Source organism: Filicampus tigris, chromosome 6, assembly GCF_054856515.1.
Source record: "Filicampus tigris isolate MCC_2025a chromosome 6, RoL_Ftig_1.0, whole genome shotgun sequence".
NCBI lineage: Eukaryota > Metazoa > Chordata > Actinopteri > Syngnathiformes > Syngnathidae > Filicampus > Filicampus tigris.
In genome coordinates this window covers 24,501,525-24,524,632 of record NC_141222.1, presented here as the reverse complement: position 1 = coordinate 24,524,632, position 23,108 = coordinate 24,501,525, and the positions used below count along the sequence as shown (strand labels likewise).

At 44.8% G+C, this 23,108-nt stretch overlaps 1 protein-coding gene across 1 annotated transcript in view; it reads right to left on the bottom strand.

Annotated features, from left to right (window-relative positions):
• Positions 1 to 22,519, bottom strand: part of pcdh7a (protocadherin 7a) — a 50,651-nt gene extending 28,132 nt beyond the window's left edge. Inside the window, exons 1-4 of the mRNA XM_086033871.1 lie at positions 22,174 to 22,519; positions 20,169 to 21,884; positions 18,150 to 19,326; positions 10,614 to 11,396 (exon numbers count right to left, since the gene is read on the bottom strand). Of these exons, the coding sequence (XP_085889997.1) occupies positions 10,614 to 11,396; positions 18,150 to 19,326; positions 20,169 to 21,589 (3,381 nt within the window). The 5' untranslated portion in view covers positions 21,590 to 21,884; positions 22,174 to 22,519. The remainder of the gene's footprint in view (positions 1 to 10,613; positions 11,397 to 18,149; positions 19,327 to 20,168; positions 21,885 to 22,173) is intronic.
• Positions 22,520 to 23,108: the final 589 nt, after the last annotated feature.

Below are 23,108 nucleotides of genomic sequence, written 5' to 3'. Positions count from 1 at the left end.
AAATCACATTCTAATCAAAGTCGGCTCTTTTTAACATCCATGAAAGCTTTCATGTTAACACGGCATCACAGCCGCTTCTTTACTCAGGCTTTAAAAAGGGACTGACCGGTGAGACGGTGAGAGAGAGAGAGAGAGAGAGAGCGAGAGAGAGAGCTTGACTGTGTGTGTGTGTGTGAGGAAATATTGGTGTCAACACACTCTATCCTTGCTTCTAATCTTACTGTGTGTGATACTGTGTGTCGCATTTATGCATCTAAATGTTTGTGTGCCTGTGCCCATACATCAGGTATAGCATTTCAGTTTGTCAAGCATTCTTTCATCCACACGATTAAAGGTTGCTGTTTCATCCACATGGAAACCTCTCAGGAGCCCTAATTTGGCTGGTACATTTGCATGACTTTGATTAAAACATGTTTGTGTTATATCTTCACATCTGATATTCAATAAGATGGCTGTGTTTTTTTTTTTTTTTTTTTTTTTGGTTGATATCATTTCCCCCTTTTTACCTTAAGGGCTGTGAGTGGCTATCTACATAATAGCTGTGTGTATTTTCAAAACAAGAGAACAGAGACTTTTAAATAATGCACAAGTGATTTGCACCGGTGCAGTGTTGATCCATTAAATACCGACTTTGCTACAATACTTTGAAATTGGTCTGCTGAACTGGGGCCAAGCTGTTGTTAAAATGATCAAAGATCAGTCAGTTTTGGCAAGTGACTAACTTGTCGACGGAAAATAAAATGTGAAGTTCAATTTTGTGTATTTGTACAGAATCACAATGGTACTGCCCTTTTTTATTTTTAGCCCATGTAATATTATTGTACGGAGTATTTTTCGAGAGCAAGATATATATATATAAAAAAAAAAAAAAAGGCTATGTATTGTGTAATTAAAATAAACTACAGTTCTCAAACAGCTGTTTGTCCTTCCTTCTTCTACCAGGATAAATACATCTAAAATGAACTCCAAAAGCTCATGCATGATATTAATTGATGGAAAAAGATGAAAACAAAGGACATTTTTTGCTTTAATTCTGGTTAGTGTTCTAAACGTGAGATGTAGTTTCAGTTAGTTCAAGCATTTATTTTATTTTACTTTGTTTAAAAAAAACGTTTTTTTTTTTAATTTAGCCTTAGTTTTTCAGTTAGTTTTTATTAACCACAATAACGTTGGCAAGAATCAAATAATTACGTTTTGTATTTTCTTGAATTTTTCCCTAAAGAGGGCGTAGGTGTTAAGAGAAGAACATGTAAAGACAATTGGTCTTGGCTGGACCAATTTCTACTTGTGCACTGAATAGCAAAGTGGGGTTGAACAGAATCAGGAAAAACATGGCCACTTCCTCTCATAAATACCGGCTTACGCCTATGAAGAAAGGCATGGGTCAATAACACTGCCCGGAACATCACCGCAGGCCGAGGCCTGCCCACTCAAATTTATGTAACCTCCACACCGCAGGTAGAAGGCTTTTCATTCTTTCTTCATTGAGCGTGGCTTTACTTGTGGACTTAAGCCACCTCTGTCCCCCTCCTCGCTAACCTGAGACCCAACTTACCGCTATCTTTTTCATTCCATCGCGAGATAGTTTTGCAGCTTCTCGCTCCTTGCGCCCCAACCACACATTGCACTGAAGAATCATGTTTTTGCCCAAGTCATCTGATTTCATCTTTTGATCTCCCTATACGCAGCATCACTCTCTCACTCGTGGCCACTGACCAATAATCCTGTGAGTCTTTCCCACTCAGTTTCTGAATGCCCCCCCCCCCCCCCCCGCGCACCCGCACCGCACTTCTTCTATCTCCATTTTGATCTTGCGATTTATCTATCTTCCACTAACAATTCGAAAAACAGATGGCTACATTTAGCCCGGGGCTACAACATTGACTTTGGACTAGAGCTCTACCATGGCCAGTCTTTCACGCTCACACGAGATCTAATAAGCCGATACCCGGTGAGAAATGTGCTCAGATTTGCCAGAAGCAAAAATTAATAGAAAGACACGGCATCTTACGCATATTCCCACTTAAGGCTTGTTCCTTTGTTCCTTCAACTAAATCAGAGAAATGAAAGCACTGTGGCCGACTTAAACAACAGCCTAAAAACAGAAGGGGGTGTGGGTGGATTGTTAGGAGCCATTTGTTATATTTAAAGACACCATTAAGCTGTATTAAAAAAAAAAAAAAAATCTTCGATGTCATTAAAAAAACAGGTTTTTAAAAGATGGCTCCAGATATCCAGATGGAGAGCAATGAAAAGAAATGAACCACTCTGAGGGAACCGAGAGATCAATCAAAAGGAAGACAGACGGTGGATGAAGTGTGCGTGTTGATGTGGCAAAGGAAGGATGGTTATGTAGGAGTGCAGGGGGGAGCATTGGAAAGAGCCCCCTTTTACTGGCTGATTTACAGAGCATTTGGTTCAGAAGCAGAGAGTGCAGGTGTACAGTTTATGGAACAGACAGTCATTCATAATAGACGGCTTCAAAAGTAGTCTTGTTTTCGTCGCCGTTAGCAAAAATAGTCGCGTTATGTACTGCTGGTCCTGGAGTGCAAGCGCACTGCACGATTCAACCTTCAAGCTATTTTTAGTCTTTGCATAACTATTTCCATCACCTTTTTGCATGTACTGTCCAACTGAGTGCACCACATACTCTTCTTTGTTCCTTTGTGCGAGTTGATTAAACTCCAAGCGCTGGAATAGACATAAGGGAGGTCGATATTGAAGAGCAAAGTGCAAGTTTACCTACCATGTGTACACGGTATACATGTATATTGTCGCTTTCATGTGAAAAACACTTATCTCCATTTTTTTCCCTTTTTCTTATTTTTTTCCTGAATCGTGTTTCCGCGTGGCAGAAGTCGCATTAAAGTGAAAATTATAAAAGTTTCCAAAATTGGAGATAAGTGTTTTTCACAGGACAGCGACGACATGCAACTCATATCTTATAACTGTTGTGAGCACTTAAAAATATGATTTTTATGAGCAACAAATGACATATATATACTCGTCTATCATAATCATAATTGTCATTATTGGTGTCCCTGATTGAACTACAGAAGGTCTGTAGAAGGTGGATCCTGTAAAATATGATGTTAAATACAGCAAAGTTCGTGAACATCCGATTTTAGTCATTGCCAAATCATCATCAAAGCTTATAATAAATTACCATGACTGTCTTGCGATAATGAGGCAGAGGAAGTGGCAGAGATGGGCAGTTTACTCAATTTTGCTGTTTGTCCATCATTCGTTGTCCGTCAGCGGCCAGTGTAACAGTCCGCCATTCATCAGTCCGTTATTTTTCGTGATGAACTGAATTGTAATCGTCCATCCGTCGTTTCGGTCAGAAGTTCGTCGGTCGGTCTGTCGGTCCTCCAAAAGAACCTCAGAAAATGGACTGACGAACCATCGCTGATGGATGCAGTTAGCGATGATTACGCGGTGCCCCATCATTCGTGAATCGCAAAACGGGCGTGACGCGTCACTCTGACTGAATGCCCACCTCTGGGAAATCCATCCAGTCACCTTTGTTGTTTTGTGCCTATTCTTTTCCCAACAGCTCATTTCTTTTCCCAACAGCTCATTCCTTTGGGCAATATTTGATTTTGTCTAATCTCACTGTCAGTAACAGAACCTCACAGGCGATGGTAATGATTCTTTGTAGCAACACAAAGTTGATAGTAGAAAGGCAATAATGTCAATCATCCCCCCCTCCACCCCACCCGGCCCACTAAAATCCCAGTTGATCCGGCATTCCGGCGGGGTCAGCAAACACACACCACCTCACGTGCGTCTCATTTGCTTTGACTTGACCTCATCTGACGCCGCGCAATTTAGCTGGGTTTCAACCGGTTTCACTTCAATTCAAAATCTATTTCTTTCCCGTAAATTCAAACCAACACTTAATGCGCTAAAGAGACATTTGTGTAGGAGGAGAATGCCAGTCTCGGGCTAGCTAAACTATTTGGATTCCTGGTCCGCTGCGAGGGAGGTTGTCTTTTGTTTAGAGATATTGGGCAATGTTGTTCAACCCCCAGACAGCCATTAAGATAATGCTGTAAGGCACACAAGCTGAATGCAGAGATACATACTAAAGCATAGAGCCTTGAAGAAAGCAAATAAAAGGCAGCATCTCAGTGTGGGGCTTGCTATGTAGATCATTTTGTGTACTCCACTGCACGCGTGTCTGCGGCGCGTGTGTGTTTCCATCTAGAGGGAATGCAAGTAGAAACTGATGTAAGAGCTGGCAAACTTTTTATCCTGACTTGTGTGTCATCACATTCTTATCAGAGCTTTGTGGTGGAAGGGGGAGTATGTGCAGAAAGAATGGATGTGTGTAATTATGCATCATTATGTACTCATAAGAGCGTGTTTTACTGGGCTGGTCCCTTTGTGTCTGTGTGTGTGTTGCAATCACACATCTGACGGAGTCTGCGGTGCGTATCCCATGCCTCGGCTTGTCTGTGAGCTGTGAGTGGGAATGACATTCCGGCATTCTTGCCATTTTCTCAGGGAACTTGAAACAAAGGCCAAGGAGAGGAGTCGCTACCACAGTGACATTATCAGCATGTGTGTTTTATCTGCTGCGCTCAACAGACTAGACAGACATGCAACTTGCAATCACATTGCAGCCCAGGGTGACCTTGATGTGCGGGGGGGGGGGGGGGGGGGGGAGACCACTTCTGACTCTCTGACTCTTGCAAGCCTTCCAATTCTCTCTCTTTTTTGGGGGGGGGCTTTGTCTAACAGAAACAACTCACCAGTGGTGACTGAATGTCATCTATAGCAAGGACTTACCGCTGACTTTCATTCTGGGAAGCCTATAAAGTAGCCTTAACCCTTACCTAAATACCTCAATAAAACCTTTTGAGGTCTAATCCTCATATCCCGTGGAGGACATGTGGATTTACATGATGATGATGTGTGTGAGAAGCAGCACAGCAGCTGCAGCAGCGGCGGCTCTCCGTCCCTTTCTAAAGTGGATGTGGAGACCTGTGGCAACCAACGTCTGCAATGTAGTATTGGGAATTCATGATTAAATTAGGGGATGGGCAAATTGTAGGAACAGTTTAGAGAAAGGCCCTTTCTCTTCCCCAGTGTATAAAATATCTGTAAAGGCATGCCTGGATGAATTGGAACTCAAATAGAATGTATTCACTGTTGTCATTTTTTGCCAGAAGACATTCAACGGGAAGTCAACCCCAAAATTGTCTTTACAATAATATGATATATGCAGCCCCAAAACACAACATTCTGATTAATATTGCGTTTGTGGAATATGAGTTAAGCAGTCAAATTCACCTGTTTTTGTACATCTCAGGGGGCAGCCATTTTGCCACTTGCTGTCAGATTAAAATGACATGACGGTTGCTCAGTGCTCTGCTAACGACCAATCGTGGCTCAGCTTCAGAAAACAGGTGAGCCGTGATTGGTCCTTACCAGAGCCCTGAGTAACTGTGATGTCATTTTCAGCTGACAGCAAGTGGCAAAATGGCTGCCCCCTGAGATGGTTAAGAATGGTTGGATTTTGCTGCTTTGCCATAGATTAGTGAAGGCACATAGAACATATGATTGCAAATCATTTTTAGGGGTTTACTTCCGCTTTAACTAAAAACGTGGCCATTTATAATTTGTCTTACTTTAATCTGGTATGCCATTTATTGTACTGTCTGGAAATGTGGCTACGGCAACAAAGCAATTGACTGCAACTGATATTCATGGTATCTATATCAACATTTTTTTGTGCGAATGAGAGCAAGAGACCTCTGACCTGCATATCGTGTGTCAACAGCTAAATTTGTCAGCTTTGTCACACTTTGTCAGCTAGCAAAACCATAAGCTCAAGTTTAAAAAGTCAGAGAAGAAGGATCACGCCAAGGCCGCCGCACCCTTAGTCTGATTCTTCCCATTAATAGTTTACTGTTGAGTTTTTTTTTTTTTTTTATAAGTATAAATCAAACGAGTCCACGCGATTTCTGAACTGACCTCAAGAGTGAATGTGGGATGTAAAAGTGCTGGAGTAAATCTTTTCTTTGAACAACAAGAGCTGTGGAGGCATTTTTTTCACCCCCAAATATTCCCTTGTGTTCCCATATGAGTCAAGTGTAAATCGATATTCACAAGGCGCTGAAACAAAAACAAGCATCTGGATCCATTTGAACCTTTCTTCAACCTTGTCTCCCAATCCTCTCCCACACTTGTGGCTCATGTTCCCACCCTGATGTCTGCTGACTGCACCAAGGCCCACAACCACCCTCCCTGCCTCTCACCCTTGGTCTCCAGGTCACTACATCCGTTTTCGCTCGGGCTCGGGCTCATTGGCCCATCTACGCTTTGCTTACCTTGTCCTGCTTGCCTCTCGCTTGCTCTCAACTCCTCACCTTTCCCACCTGACTCCCCCTCCCCAAGCGTACGGCCGAGTGCGTGCCCTGAACTCACCGTGACTTTAATGAATGTGTCAGTGTTTTGGTATCATCCTGACAGGGGGTTACGGGTCGGTTACGGCGGCTGTGTAACAGCCGCGAAAGAAGACAGGGACAGGGGCGGCTTGTGCGCTTCCCGCTTACATGGCTGACAGCGCCTTCACCCCTTCGACCTTTAATGCGGGCGCCTGTGCGGATGTGCTCAAGTGACATGCCGCGTCCGGGTGTCAGTCCATGACAGACGCTCATCATATTTAATCCCGAGGGGGATTTTGCAGAAATGAAAAGCTGCTTTTCAATTTTATAATCCTTTAGACCTAATCGCTTCACCCACATCCGTCCATACAGTCCAATTAGATGAACAAGACTGTCCGGATTATTTGCGGAAAACTCATCATGGTAGTTTGTCCTTGGCCTGTCCAATCACAGAGGGGCCTGATGTGCTGAGAAGCTAGCAATGACCTTCTCCTGTTCTGTCGTTTAAGGAACTAAAAACTGCACTGTCAACCCACCTGCGGTCTCGGCCTTGTTAAGGTGCCATTGATTACTCCACGGATGCGTGTGCGTGCGCGCGTGTGCGTGTGTGTGTGTTTGTCCCTGGTTCGATAATGCCTTTGTGGCCCTCTCACCCGACGGACACAGTCCGAGTCAGAAAATGCTCACTACGGTATAAGAAGTTGCGAAAACGCTGAGTCGATCTATTTGAGGTCAGAGCGGGGCGAGGGACGGCACAAAGGTAGCCTGCCCACACATATGGCAGATACAGCGGGGGAACAAAACAAGCGCCAAAGGTGAAAGTCGAACTGGAGGTAAAAAAAGGGGGGGGGGGGGGGGGGAAATTGCTGCGATAGAGTGAAACCGATTCCTCAAGGTGACATTATACGTTGAAGTGATATGAAGAGTAACAGAAATGAAACGCGAGAACCGCAAATAAATGAATGGACACCGCTGAGAAACCATGGTGGACATTAGCCAGGAAGAATGCTTTGGTGTGTGTGCGTTTGTGTGTGTGTGTGTGTGTGTGTGTGTGTGTGTGGTGCCAGTGGTTTGAGGGCAAAACGAGGCCACTTTGCCCATATTGACTGCAGTGCCATGTGACCGCTGTGATCATTAATGTGTCCTGATGCCACCGGGTATCCTGATGACCCACATCTCAGCAGTCCACTCTCGCACTTTGGCTGCCACCCAAACCGGCCCCCCCGCCCACCCCCCACCCCGCTCTTTCTCTCTGCCACTCTATCTCCCCCTCTCCATTTGCTCCGAAGCCATCAGGCAACGATTCTACTTTTAATGGGTATTTTTGGTACTGACCGAAAAAATGTTGCAACGAGCATGAAAAGATGCCTACTGAAAGAATGCGACCCTTTTTTTTAATGGCCCACCTTTTTATTCATTTGTTAAGTGGTAGTCAATTATGTGCCAGTATCACGTAGCATCTTCTTGACTTCTTACCCACCTTTTTTACAATATAATTTGATTCACGAGTGGTATTTATGATCGTTCTCGGTTTTTATGGAGCTTTTTATTTAACTATATGATCATTATCGTCGTTGCAGTGGTATGGAACTACAATGCAAACTCATGAGTGTGTCTAGTATTTTTGATTTCTTTATTTTAGTAGCTAGATGAGACTGGAAACTACAACAGCTGCCAATACAGGCTGACCTGTAAGAAGATTGGATTTGGAAATTTGAAATGGATTTCTGAAGAAGAAAAGGCCAAGGAGTATAATGTTTTAATGTGATTTTCTAAACACAATAAACTAGTTATACCTCAAGTTGCATTTGATTCCGTATTTTTTTTTATTTTAAGAAATGATGTCTATTGAAAGTTGGGGCCGTTTTTTTTTTTCTTTTCATCCTGTACTACTACTACACAATAGATTTCATAGAGTACATTTTACTCTAAAAAGACTATATTTGGCCCCAGTAAACAGAGTAACATTTTAGATTAAAATATTCAGCGTAAATTCTCTAAATCACTCTGAGAATTTTACTTTGTTTAGTGGAACCAAATATACCCTTTTTTAGAGTTCAATGTACCCTGAAAAATGTGTATAATAACATTGTCAATTAAAACGAAGTATTTTTTCTTCATAAAGACAATTTTTCTTCATTTTATTCAGTTAGTTTATCAGTACAAGCATTTCGGAGGTACTGTACACACACACACCCACACAAAAGAATGTGAACTCCCTGTGCCCTTGACCTCATCCTCCAAACGCCATCATCAGTTCATCCTTTAATAGACATCTGTGCCAGATGCAACAAAATTTGCTCCAGGTGTTGTTGAGATATAACATTCAAAAGCATGGCAGGGACAGATGGACAACACAAGAACAAAGTGCCTCTGGCCGAGGTATTTAAAGCGCAAAAGCCACTGACTGGACAGCTTTTCCATGTTGTTTTTTTTTTTTTTTTTTTTTTCTGATGCAATCCAGCCCCCTCATCCAGGACGCCCAATTGTTTCTATCAGCCATTTTACTCATTATTTGGAACTCCCTAGCGAGTATCATGATGTGCTGACATCACTTGATGATTTTTCTTTTGTACTGCTTTTACTGACGCATTTAAATAGCTGCGAATTTTAAACTTTGTCCTCCCATCTCGTTTACTTCATCTTCCCACTTTGTAACGTCCTCTAATTCCCTTCCACCGCCGCTGTGCTGCTGCTCCCAATTCTGTCAACGCCCCAGCCTCCCACATTTTGCACAGGCCCGCCACCTTATAGTCCCCGAGTCTATCTCTCACTTGCATTCACATAGAAAATGCATTTGAATGAAGTAATCCTCCCGAGCAGAAAGTCAGGCCCCCACCAACACAAACCCATGTGTGGAAACTGTTTGTGTTAACAAATTCAGACGCGTACAAGAACCCACAGTCTTTAGGGCGAGGAATGACTGGGTGTGAGATCTTCTGGAGGTGGACTCGGGATGGTGGATGGTGCACCCTAGGCAGGCTGCGGAGGAGTTAATTACTCCGCACGATCAATAATTCATTACGCTGTCAGTTTGTGTGTCTGCGCGTCCCTCAATGTGTGCTGGCATGTTTTGAGTGCACGTAAGCATCAAGACCAAAACTCTCCCAGTAAGCATTTTCTTACCCTGGGAAAGGCAGATTAAGAGGATTGACTCCGTAATGGATTAACCTCATAAGTGTGTGCGCATTATTTTGTGCGCACTCCTTCGTGTGTGTGTGTGTGTGTGTGTGTGTTCAGCAGGATCAGCGGGTCCTGTGTATGAATTGATTAGCCTAAGAAGCTCCTCTGGTTCTCTTTTAATGACCACATCAGCACTTTTTCACCACAGGGAGGATAAATCTGGAGCCGTCAGTCACGCAAACAAGACGCTGCCCCTTTAAGAGGGGTTGAGCTGTCACTCAAGCATCACTCAGGGCAGCACTCCCCTTGGACTTGTGAGACCATGCTGTGTCAGTGCATCCGAGATGATAGATGAGGCCTACGTGTGTGGGCAGGAGGTGGACTCGGCCGGTCTTGATGCAGTATTTATTTGTCAGCCGGACTTGGGCTTTTAACCGCATCGTCTTGGCACCGCTTTTACGAGCGTTGCGTACGCATGGCTTAATGAATGCACATTTATTTCTAAAGTCAAGAAGAAGAAGCGCGCGACAAGACGAAATGAAATGAACTATACTGTAACATGACCAATTATCCTGTTGGTGGCAACTACGCGCCCACTCCTTCCGTGGACATCCACGCTCTGAACTCCTCAGGGGGTTACCCCTATACACAAACAAAAACATGCGCATTCACACGCTGTCGTTCTGTGGGGGGTTCGACTTCATTGTCCCTCGCGTTAGATCCTGCTAATACACGATGCTGAGCGCACACACATTTAGACAGCGGGGTACCGACACGTGGCTCACAGGCTTAGGATGCTGAAATGTGTACTGTATGTGTGTGTGTGTGTGCTATTTTGCGGAGATAAAACGGTGTTTAGATGTGAGCTGCGGGGTGTGCGGTACAGTATGTCAGCTGATGTGTAAATAAGAAGACTTGAAGCCGGGGGAGGAGTCGACAGCGATCAGGCGGCATGAGGCGGACAAAGAGCACGACAGCCAGACGGAGAGAAGTGGCTTAGCGTCAATATTCAGCACGGTTTGGAATTGAAACGAGCGCAAGGGGAGCAGAGTCAAAGCGAATGAGTGTGAATATGACACGAGTGACTTCTCAAACCTGTTTGTTGTACTTGTTGCCAGTCTGGCACCCGTACTCCGAGCACTGGTCCGATCCCAGGGACATGGCGTCTCCACTTCCGCTGCCCCCGCTGCTGCTGCTGCTGGAGCCGGTGCTCCCCACGCAGCCGCCGCTGCCCACAAAGGTGTTGGAGGGCGGCAGCTCCTGGACTGCCTGATGCTTCTTCCCTTCAGCCGGAGGAGAGTGCGGTTGGAGATTGACTGCGGGGAGAGGCGAGCTGGACTTGTAGTGCCTGGCCAAATCCGGGCTTGACTGGTGCCTCCTTCCACCGCCCATCCTCGGGCTGCCGGGGTCACCGTCCACGGCGCAGTAACGAGCTGCCAGGCGCTCACTCGCACTGCTAATATCCTCCTCCTCGTCATCATTGGCGTGGCGGCGAAGCCCGTTTACGGTGACGATACCGCTGTAGAGTGACCTGTCTGACTTGCCAGCTCCGGCTGCTGTGCCGGAACCGTTTCCACTGCGCTTGTCCCGTCGAGGTTTGCGGCCTCGGTCGGATCCGCCGCCGCGGCCGACCTGCGGTTGGGCCCCCGATGGACTGAAGAAATCTTCTTCCGGTTCCTTCTTACCAGCTTCGTAGCCATTCTTGCCTTGAGCGCCACACTGCCTTGCCGTGACTACGAGGAGGATGACCAGGATGACGGCCGCGGCTCCGGCCAGGACACCGATGGCGACGCTGAGGCGCTGTTTACCTAATGCACGCTCACTGTCGGGGTCACCCGCAATGTCCAGTGACAGTGGAGCCAGCAAGCTTCGGCTTACCTGGAATGAGAACAACAACAGATAGCCACAAAGTTACAAGGGGGGAATAAAAACCAAGAGCTAAAACCGATACGTTCATGTCCACAGTGCTTACTCCATTCAGGGCCACAGGGTTCATCAGTCTCGAAATTGAATAAGCGTGAGAGCTGGGGTATCACCTGGACTGATTACGGGTCAATCACCCCACGCTGACGCATAATTTAACAGGGCAAATTAAAAAAAATTGCTCTCTATTTAGTTAGCTGGGCTGATATTGTGTTAAAAATAACACAATTTTGGGTCAAAAACGGAACGATCCACTACTTGGGTCAATTTGAAACAACCTTCTGAGTTGTTTTTGGAGAAAACAACTTGAAAAATGGGTAGTTTTGTATAAAACAACCCCCAAAACTGGGCTGTTTTGTACAAAACAAAGAAGGTGGGCCAATTTATGGATCGGTCCATTTATTACCCCAAATTGGTATTTTTAACCCAACTGTTGTACATTGAGCCATTCAAAAGCAAATTGGATTTGGCTATAAATTGTGCATGCTGCTTTGTTGCTCCAGTAAGAAGGGACTCAGAAGCAAACAAACAAAGCTGGTACACCGAGAAGGGAATGACAAATGTACAGTGAACCAACACCGAACGGCAATTACCAAAATGGATAAGGCGCATTTCATTTGTAATACCGTAAAACCTCAAAAGTCGAATGTCCATAAAAGTTTTGAATGGTGTTGACAAACTAAGCTAACTGTTTGTGGACCCCACTGATACACGGGAAGAACATGCAAACTCCACACAGAAAAGGCCTGAGCCAAAATAAAATCCCACACAAAGCATTCTAGCTGTCCCCCACTGTGCTGCCAAGAGACAAATCACAGATGAGTCTTAAAAAAAAAGGCCTTAATCGAGAATGGCACAGTAGGTGTGAGACACAGAGAAACATCAAACAGCATCTTCAGCTTAATTAAACCCATCACTGTGTTTTATGGGGATCCTTTCCGTTATTCCCAGACACATGGAGTGTCACTAAATATATAATTTGTCTTGCGTCGAGGTTGTAGCATTTTAAATTGCGCCCGTAATCCGATTGTGCGCATCATCTAGGTCGTACAGGAAATAGCCCAGATTAAGTCGTTTAAAGACGACGTTATGAGAAAAAGCAAAGTACAGGCTTCAAGGTCGCGCAGTGAAAGCAGCAACGGCAGTCAATACACGTGCACAAAAAGAGACAAACACAAAAACCTAAATGGCAGAAAATGACTGTATCCCCATTACAAGCCTTGTCTCTTCAAAAGACAAATGCTGGAATTGTGAAGGCAAGTGTGGGAGTGGATTTATGCAAGATTCGTTATCCCTTTTTTTCAATGGAGATTTGGAAGGATAGTTATGCGTAAGGTGGCGATACATTTCTGACGTCCATGTGAGGCTATTCGAATGCAATATGTTTTGCACTTGAAACATGATTCCAAGACTGTGATCTTCCAGCTATGCTCAACACTGATATCAATGCACACCCGTAGCCTACTCTCGTAACATGATTGTTTCAAGGAACACATTTATGGCTGGTTTATGGACCTTAGCTCTGGGTGACAAATGAGCTTTTGTAGTTCTGCTTGTCTAGTCACCAATCTGAAGATACCTGACCAATTGATATAAAGCAATGCTCGGAAAATCATTTTGCGTAGAGAACAGAGAAACAGAGACACATGCTGATATGCTATATATGTCCGCACTTACATGACTCCACAGTGTAAGCTGTCTGTTCGTTAGACACCTCATTATGCAGCCCTGACATGTAGTCTCAAAGCTCATATGACAATTTCTTCTCCTCTGTCAAGGCTGGAAATGATATACTCAAGTAATCCCTGCAACATTCTGCCGGCTTAATAATAAGACTTTGCGCGAATGAATTGCAGAAATAGCAAGGGTGAAGGTGAGTGTGTGGTCCGGGGTTTGCAGTAACCCGCAAGAAAAGACTCTTCCCCTGCAATACTTATAATGAATGCTTCAGTGAGTACTACTCTGTGTAACTTGCTTAATACTAATACTTAATTAGTAGTAATATATATATATATATATATATATATATATATATATATATATATATTTGTCAAATGATTAAAATCTTTTAACTAATTAATCACGATTAATCGTATTTGTCAACTACAATTTTTTTTTTTACAAAGCTTGGATCTGTTATTTACTTGAGTAAAACTTGGGAAGGGATATGGAAAAAAATTAAAGTATATGTTGATCCAAAGTCTGTTCTTAAATCTTTTTCTTTTTTTTTATCGTTGAATACAATGCTTTTCCTGTAAAATACAACTGTTGAACGATACATCAAAGACGTACAACTAATGTGTGCTAATTATTTTGCATTTCTCCAATGAGCCGTCTTACTTTTTAAAGTAAAACTACGTAAAAGTCTGTCTTTGTGACAGTGACTCTCCTCTAAGTTTGGCTGCAAAGTGGGAAGAGGGAAGGTGCCACAGGAAGTAAATAAAACGGAGTATTTTTTTTTTAATGCGTTCTAAAATTTTATATATATATACATATATATATCTTGTCTGCATACTGTACATCTTGTGCTCTCCTGAGAATGATCTGATTCCCACTACGGATGCAGATGCTGCAACCATGACATGTTCTCTTCTGACCACACTATTGATCCAAATTTGGAGCTCTGTTGTAGCTGGGTGTATTTGCAAGAGAGCTGCAGTTTGGTGGCGTCAGCTCTTATAATTAATTCATCACTTAATTATCCAGGTGGGGAATGTGTAAAGTGTAAAACCTCTCCCAAGGCTAGTGTCAAGTACCACTTCTTTTAATGATGAAGGATAAAAAAGCCTTGCGCCAAGGCGCCCATGCAGATATGTCAAGCTACATTGTAAACCACACACACGGAAACAAAAATATTGATAGCTTTAAAATCCCAAGGAAACAAGCAATGTTTTAGTTTTATGGGGAAATTATACAACTGCATGGGATTCAATAATTTAATATTAATCCAGCAGCTAGAAGTATTTTAAACAATTAGTTAATTTAGAATATATAGCATGTCACTAGAGAAAGACAGCTTCTGCATGTCTTTAAGTCATATTTCTTTATTTGGAGCGTGGGGGCAAAAAACGTTGTTTCTTGTGTAATATTATTCCACATTGACTTCTTTCTCTTAAAGAAGATGTCAACCCAAACACAACACTAGTTGAAACAAGGCAAAATGATTAATAGGAAATATAAGTTAAGCAGCAAAATCCACCCGTTTTTAGCCATCTCAGGGGGTGGTTATTTTGTCACTTCTGTCGACTGAAAATGACACCACAGACCCTTGGGGCTCGGATAACGACCAATCACGGCTCACCTGTTTTCTGAAGCTGAGCTATGACTGGCCAACTCATGTGGTCCTTGGGTGCCACCACGTCGGTGACCGTCGCTCTAGTTGTAGGAAATATTAGCACCTTACTTGGGTTTGCATGCCCAACTAACCTAGTGTATTCACACACTATAATGTCTCTTTGGGTGCTGAGTCCATACAGTAGAAATCAAATTATGCCTCTAAGTGATATGCTAGACTATGCTTGGTATACAGCATCATGTTTCTCCTACCGTTTGCTCGTCGTGCGCTTTGACAAATAAGAAAAAAAAAAAAAAAAAAAACCTCATGTTCTGCTATTGCGGATTGAACCGCAGCTAGTAGAGATCGTCTTGCTATATCCTGTTGTAAATCAACACTCGGGTGACCGCAACAACTATCTGGTCAATTTCATAAATTAATTGCCATCTTTGAATCAGAAAATCGTTTTTTGATTTAAAAGGTGCGAGTGGAATTGAATCATTCCACTTTGAAATACATCGAGATGGGTTTGAGGTCAACGAACATTGTATAACACATTACACCACTGAAAAACCAAAGGGTTGAGTTTTGTCTTCAAAGTCTTAATTAAGTCTTTGGTCACATGTACTCCATGTCAGAGCAGCGAGCTTTTAAAGTTGAGTTTGTGTGAAGAATTTGTTTCAGCTCTCCCGTAGGGTCCCATTCATTTTGTATGCCATAAAATATTCATATTAAATCAACAATCTAACCCATCTGGTGAAATGTGAAATGTGCCTTTTTCTCCGGACTCATGCTTTAACACAACACGGAGTTATGTGGAAATTTGCCCGCGTAATCATGATCTCCAAATCTCGATTCGCATTTACAAAACAGTGCAAGTCTGATGTATAAAGGATGCTTAAGTTGTACCATGACAACAACGTCTAAAATAACTAGCTCCGACAGCATCGTTGTATTGTTGCTAATGAGCGAACACCAGTGCTGCTGAATAAAAAAAAGACCAACTTCCTGTCATGATGCGGTGGCACTAGCAGGCGTTTTCCCTGCCTAATTACATCTGGCATCTATCCACCACTGTTTGACTTCATTATGAAATGGAGGTATTGTCTCTTTCCTGAGTTCTACTCAATTTCTCCAACAAATCGCTCCCTGCAATCATACTATAAGCTATGCATGTATTGTAATCAAAGACACAATTTATACCAGTTTGGACTCATTATAGCCTATTGTTGGACTCAATGGCTGTGGTCATTTAGGCCCATCCATCCATCCATTATCTGTACCGCTTCTCCTCACAAGGGTCGCGGGGCGTGCTGGAGCCTATCCCAGCTGTCTTTGGGCAGTAGGCGGGGGACACCCTGAACTGGTTGCCAGCCAATCGCAGGGCACACAGAGACAAACATCCTCACTCACAATCACACCTAGGGGCAATTTAGAGTATCCAATCAACTTACCATGCATGTTTTTGGAATGTGGGAGGAAACCGGAGTGCCCGGAGAAAACCCACGCAGGCACGGGGAGAACATGCAAACTCCACACAGGGAGGCCGGAGCCGGGATCGAACCCACGACCTCTGAACTGTGAGGCGGACGTGCTAACCAGTCGACCACCGTGCCGGTCATTTAGGCCCATTGTCTTCTATTCCTCCTGTCACCACTATTGTTAGAACACTTTCCAAATGTTCTGTTGTAATAGCCTCCAACGCTCTCTTGTTGTTCAATTTGACCTTGTCATTCTACTCTTGAGTGAAACCTTCATATTACTGAGGTGTACTGGCTTGTGTCGGAATATGTTTCTTCGCTCAGTTGTTGCCCAACTTTTGCCGGAGGCAAAGTTGTTGTCTACACGAAGTTAGTTAAAATGGGGTAGGGTTGTCGATTCAGCCTATACTAGTTTAGGCTAGTATAGGTTGATGGTTGAGCCTGTACGAGTTTATTTATTAGCATTCAGAATGCAAAGAGAGATATTCACCAATCCCATTAAAATATCTTAAAAACAAACATCAATAGATTGGTAACTTGTAGTCAATGGCGGACATTAAGTCAAAAGTCCAATGCTATCAGGGAGGGACTGTCCTTTTCCTTGCAAATGCCTCCAAGCCGTTGTAGTTGTTCACTGTTCACATCACTGTAAATTCACAGACCTGACAGTTGGAGACCTTTGCTTTGGAGTTAAACTCTCCAAACTAGATCACCTTGTGGGATAAAACAACATACTTTTTGGAACATACCCACGTAGCCCCTGAGCCGATTTAATTACTAGCCAATTCAATTTACTTGATGCACACCAGAGAGGGAATTTTTTGTGGAACTTATTACTTTTCAGCATTTGTAGATTAACTGAGACATTTTTTTCTAGCATAATGGGATGGGGATTTTGTTAATATAATGAGGACGGGAGGAAAAACGGGGTTTGTACCAGCAGTACACAATCTTAATTTGCACTGCTGTGGTTGCTTCTGCTGTAACAGTAATGTTGTTATGTTTAGTCAATTTGCTCTACAAGCCAGTTGTACTTGTAAACTTTTTTGTTCCGCGAGACCACGCATTTTGATGAGCGCAGATGTTTTATTTCTTCACATTCTGCTCATTCCTCTTGGAAAATGACTTATTTAGAGTTGGACCTTGTTCTCAGGTACTTTGTTTTATGTCTGAATACTAATGCACAGCGTGTGCAGCATGATACAACAGAAACGCCTAAACCTCATCAATATTCAGGCCTACTATAGCGAAGCTACCCTGCTTAAGTGCAGCTTCCAGTCAAATGAACATACTTCAACAGACTCTGGAAGGCCAAAACTGGGCCAGTGAGTCTCTCTCTGTCTGCCTCGAACACAATATCACCGCTAACGCACACACACACTCTTACACACACACACACACCTATTTCCCTCGGCTCTGCGTTCAATGTACCGTAAAAGAAGAGCCACTTCAGTAATAACCGTTATTTTAACTACGCAGTCATTATAAGAAGTCATATTGGACTAAGAACACACTCCTGCAGGATTCAAACAACAAAGAAATCAGCGCTGCCAATAGTCCTCAAAAGATAAACGTGATTCTTTATCTGGGACAAATATACACACAATTAAAGTCCTAAAGAGGTCCAAAAAACTGCAAACCCAGAGTGGAGAATCCATTTATTTAATTCTATCAAGAAAATAATCGCCTTCCCACTTTAGTTTAAACAGCTACAATCAGTTTTAATTAGTACCCTCCTCTTTTGTAATGCGATATCAGTGTAGCCCATTATTGGAATGGATCAGAGGACAGAATCATGTCTGGATATCATTACCATCTCGGTAGAACAATCTGCACAAACCAAAACAGGACAGATCATTGCCTCTTCCAATTAAGATTCTTTTCATTCAAGTTCTGCCTACTTGAACAAGCTTCCTGTGCGGGCATAGGTGCAATAGTGCATGGAAATATTACCTGTGCGTCCACCAGGGAGGCGTTGACCAAGCTCTCGTTGATGAAGACATGGACCAAGGCGGTGGCGCACAGCGAGGGGGCCCCGCTGTCATTGACCCTGACCACCAGGCGATGCAGACCTTTGTGGCGGCGCTCCAGTGGCTCTGCCAGTGTGATCACACCATTGGAGTGGCCGATCTCAAACAATCTGAAGGGATTCCCCCCAACCAATGCATAGTGAAGGTCCGCATTCGGGCCAGTGTCTGAGTCTACGGCTGTCACAGTCCTGACTATAGTGCGGGCACTACTTGCGGGCGGGAGCAGCGTGTAGGAATCGTTGGCTGGGGAGGTGACGTCGGGGGCGTTGTCGTTCTCATCGGTCACAAAAAGTGACACGGTGGCCGTGGCGGTTTTGCGAGGCTCTCCTCCGTCCACAGCACGTACGCGGAAGGTGTAGGTGGAAAGCTTTTCACGGTCAAATGACAAAGTGGAGAAGATGGTGCCTGTGTTGTTCTCAATGGAGAACACCTCTTCTTGCTCCTTCTCTCCATTGTCCCCCGCACTTTTCTCCCCTGACTGCTTGTCGTCCAGTCCGTCCATTTCTACAAAGAGGGTGAGTTCTGCATTCTCACCTTCATCGGCATCCGTCACGGTGACCATGCCGACTGGGCTGTTGGCAAGCAGGTTTTCTTTGACATAGAACGTAAAAACTTCCTGGACAAACTTCGGCGCATTGTCATTGCGGTCGGTCACCTGAATAACAACAGTCGCTGAACCTTGTAAAGGGGGGGTGCCCTTGTCCTTGGCAATAACTTTGAGTTCATACCTCTCTCGCTGTTCTCGGTCCAGGATGCCAGTGGCACGAATATCTCCATTGTCCGGATCTATATAGAATGGCCCGTTTGAAACGGGGTCCAGTGAATACGCGATCTCTGCATTCTTGCCACTGTCTGCATCTGCGGCCACCACTGTGACGACCCTTTCGTTGGGAGAGTTGTTTTCTGCAAAGTGGACCTCCACTACACTTTGGGCAAAGACTGGGGGATGGTCATTGTAATCGACAACTCGCACCATCAGTGAACTGTTGCTGGAAAGACTAGGGCTTCCAGAATCTACGGCCACAATAGTCACGCTGTACTCTTTTGTGACCTCGTAGTCCAGCAAGGCTGAGGTATGCAGGAAGAATTTCTTCTTGTTCCTGTGAAAAAAAATGTCAAGCACACATTTATACAATACAATACAACACATCTTTATTGATATTCATGTAGTATCCAGTACATGTATCCAGGTGCTTTTTAAGATCGTTAAAAGAATGCACATTCCATAATACAGTGTGTTGACTGTTTACATTCACATTGTTTTGGGCCTGTAGTCGATAAGTCAGCACAAGTGATAACTGCAGAGGGGCATAATTATTGAGCTTCTTTCCCTGACTCATTATCTCATGAGCTTCTTGTCAAGGACAATGATAACACTCGGTACAATAACTGTAACACTGTTTAAGCAAGTATTGTGGTAGCCACAATACTCTGCCTCGTGCTTACTCTGCCTCGTGTTTTTCTCACTCGCTCGTCAATGTCTTCAGAAAATAGTTTTACAACTGACTTGAAAGCGCTGACATTTAGAGTATGCCCTGTTGCAATAATACTACTAAATGAGTCGGAAAACCCTTGACTTTATTGAATATTTATGATCCAATTTTACAGATAGCGTGACATTTTATCCACTCTCTGGTTTTAGTGAATGAGTGGCCTACTTGAACTGAATTGAATAAAAACAGCATGAAACAACACTTCAGGTACTCTTCTCTGGATTCTCTGATTCTTTTTGGTGCAACAATGTGGGGACAATCACTTGTACTGCATAGGTTTTGTTCTTTTTCAGATAATGTGCTATATCATCTTCATCCCCATTACTCAGTATGCCTTATTACTGCTTCTATCATTGAGTATTTGTATCATCTTATAAGAATAACTACAGTCGATATTTTGGAACTAATTAAGTTTCCTGTTTATGAACAAATCACCATTTCTGACTCACCTGTCAAAGGCTTCATCTGCAGGTAAGGGTGGGAGAGCCGTTTCACCAGCTGGCTTCAGAGTGAATGGGACATCGCCTACAACTGTGCAGGTCACAGCCCCGTTTTCTCCTTGGTCTCGGTCCGAAACCTGAACCAGAGCGACTGGTGTGTCTACCAGAACGTTCTCAGGTACCAATGCTGCTCCATCTCGCACTGGGATTCGTCCAATCTTTCGAATCTCTACAACCGGGACGTTGTCGTTTTCATCTCGGACTGCCAAAATGACCGTGGTTCGATCACTGCGTGGCGGCTGGCCCCGGTCCCGAGCCGTGACCGTGAACCTTAGCTGGGCCACCTCTTCCCTGTCAATCCTGTGAAGAACGCTCAGCCATCCAGTTGCCTCGTCCAGTCGCAGCAGCCGCCTGACCGATTCTGTGGCCGCTCCAAAAACGTACTCCACCTGCCCGTTCACACCAATGTCACGGTCTGAAGCCCTCACCTGAAGTACTGGCGTTCCTGGAGGGGCATTTTCTGCCATTTCCGCCTCATATGTGGGCCTTTCAAACAGCGGGCTGTTGTCGTTTACGTCCGTGATGGAAACCCGCAGGAGAGCTTGAGATGATCGTGGGGGGTTCCCTCCATCTCGAACCCGTAGTATCAGTTCATATGAGTCTTTTTGTTCGCGGTCCAACGTACCTTTGACAATGAGTTGAGGTTGCTTTTCACCGTCTGGTATATCTGCCACTTGGAGTTCAAACACAGTGCTCCTGGCTCCTCCCACATTATCTCCACTCCTGCCTCTCCTACTATCCCCAAGCCCATCTACTCTACCGATGGGGTTTCCTCCCGTTGTGCGCCTTGCGGAACTTGACCCAGTTGCACCTTCTTGGATCAGCTCGTAGCGGTCGATACCGTTCCGCCCAAAATCCCTATCTGTAGCGGTGGGTAGAAGGTAAAGTGTGCCAATTGGGCGATTTTCCTCCACTGAGAGCTGGAGAACCGGCGATGGGAAGGAAGGAGTGTTGTCATTGATGTCCGTTATGACGACGCGGCCTTCGAACAAGTCCACCCAGCTTTGCAGGGGGCCAATCACAGACACCTCAAAGTCCAAGAAGCACTCATTTTCGTCAAAAATCATCTGGCACTGGGGCAGCTTCTCCCTGTCGATACGCCTCGGCCCTGTCGTCAGCTCACCGGTCACGTTGTCGATCTTGAAGAACTCGGAGCCGCTCTCCAGGGCAAAGGTGACATCCCCGCTGCCCGTACCCGCCGTGAGGCCCAGGTCTGCGGCCACGTTGCCTATCTTGACGTCAGGGGGGCCCTCCTCCGCTACCCGGTACCGGAGAGCTGAGCGTGCACCTGGCAGCTGAGTCAGCAGCAGCAGCAAGACCACGAGGCTGAAAGCCTGCGCCGAAGAGTGCACTGCACCAAGTGTATGCATAGCTCCGTCCTGCTCTGCTTGCCTCTCTCCTCACAGTTTTGCCTCCTGAATCACTGGCAGTGGCAGGCCTGCCTCTTCTTTCTTTATCGCTCTTTAGTGATGTGTTGTAGCCCACAGTGTGGGTGTTTGATTTATTCTTTCTCCCTTTTTTGACTGACACTCTTTGTTTCTGTTGGCTGATGTCTTACTATTTTCCTTTATTCTCCTCCTGTCTTTCCAACTTCTATTGCAACTCGGTCCTGTTCTTGCTGGGCTCTTCAAACCGCGTGATATATTTATACAGAAATCCAACGTGCTGCAGGAACAAAAAGAAACCCTTGATTAACTGACGCACCACTCAAACGTTACAGCTGTGTTATAGTCGTCACTTTTCATTATTCCAGTCACATATGGGACAGCAGCTTTTTCTCGCGTGTCTCACTTTACCGAAACTGCAATGCAGCACCTCCAGTCTACACAAAAGAGGAGGCGAGCTGCGCTTCCCTACTCATGGACACCGCAAAGAAAGACCAGTAATAAGTCAAATCTAAAATCTAAAATCACTCAAGGGCGAAAAAGTATTTTCCTGTAGATTCTTTTCTTACCTGGAGAGCCGGCGGATGCCTTTGCTTTCTTTCCCCGCAGTGGCGGAGCAACGTGCCAAGCCATCGGATTCCGACGCGCAAGTTGGAAGGGGACACCAGTGCTTCCCGCAGCCACTTTATTAAATGCCAACGGTTAAAAAGTAACCAAGCGAGGCTGCTAATTTAGCGCCTGTCTTGACGAGCTAAAGCGGGAGATCCCAGCACGGGCATCAATTACGCGTTAATCCTCGCCAGCACTCTGCTCGGGATGTCGGAAATGGACCGAGTGAAGATGCGTCTTTTTCCAAGAGTCCCGCATTCTCTCTCTCTCTCTCTCTCTCTCTCTCCCTCCCTCTCTCTCTCTCTCAACTTGCACCTCCTATTCCTCCTCCTCCTCTTTTGGCTTTTTCCCCCTCTCACCTGCACTGCTCAGGACTGCTGCTGTAGCTGGCGATGCTGCAGTCTCTCTCTCTCTCTCTCTCTCTGTCTCTCTCTCTCTCTCTCTCTCTCTCTCTCTCTCTCTGTCTCTCTCTCTGTCTCTCTCTCTGTCTCTTTCTCTCTCTGTCTCTCTGTCTCTCTCTCTCCCTCTCGCTCTCTCCCCTGCAACATTCTCTGCCCTAACTCATCCACTGGGCTGGAACAGAGGAAGCAGAGGCGGTGTTGGGTCGTTGTGTGTGTTTGTGGGTTGCAGAGGAAAGACCTTCAACCCCCCCCCCCCATACACACACACACAATTCATTTAGCTGCATCCCCCTATCCCTGCCTGCATGCTGTCATATAGTGAGATTAAATGGCTTGCTGTCCCGGCTGCTGACACCCCTCTCGCCCCGTCCATGCCTGCTGGCTTCACATCTTTATTCTCATATTCATGAAATAAAAGGAGAGTGATGAAGCTTTGTCAGCCCATTGTAGACCCGTGTCATATTTGTGCTGGTGCAGCTATTTTGGTGGTGGGT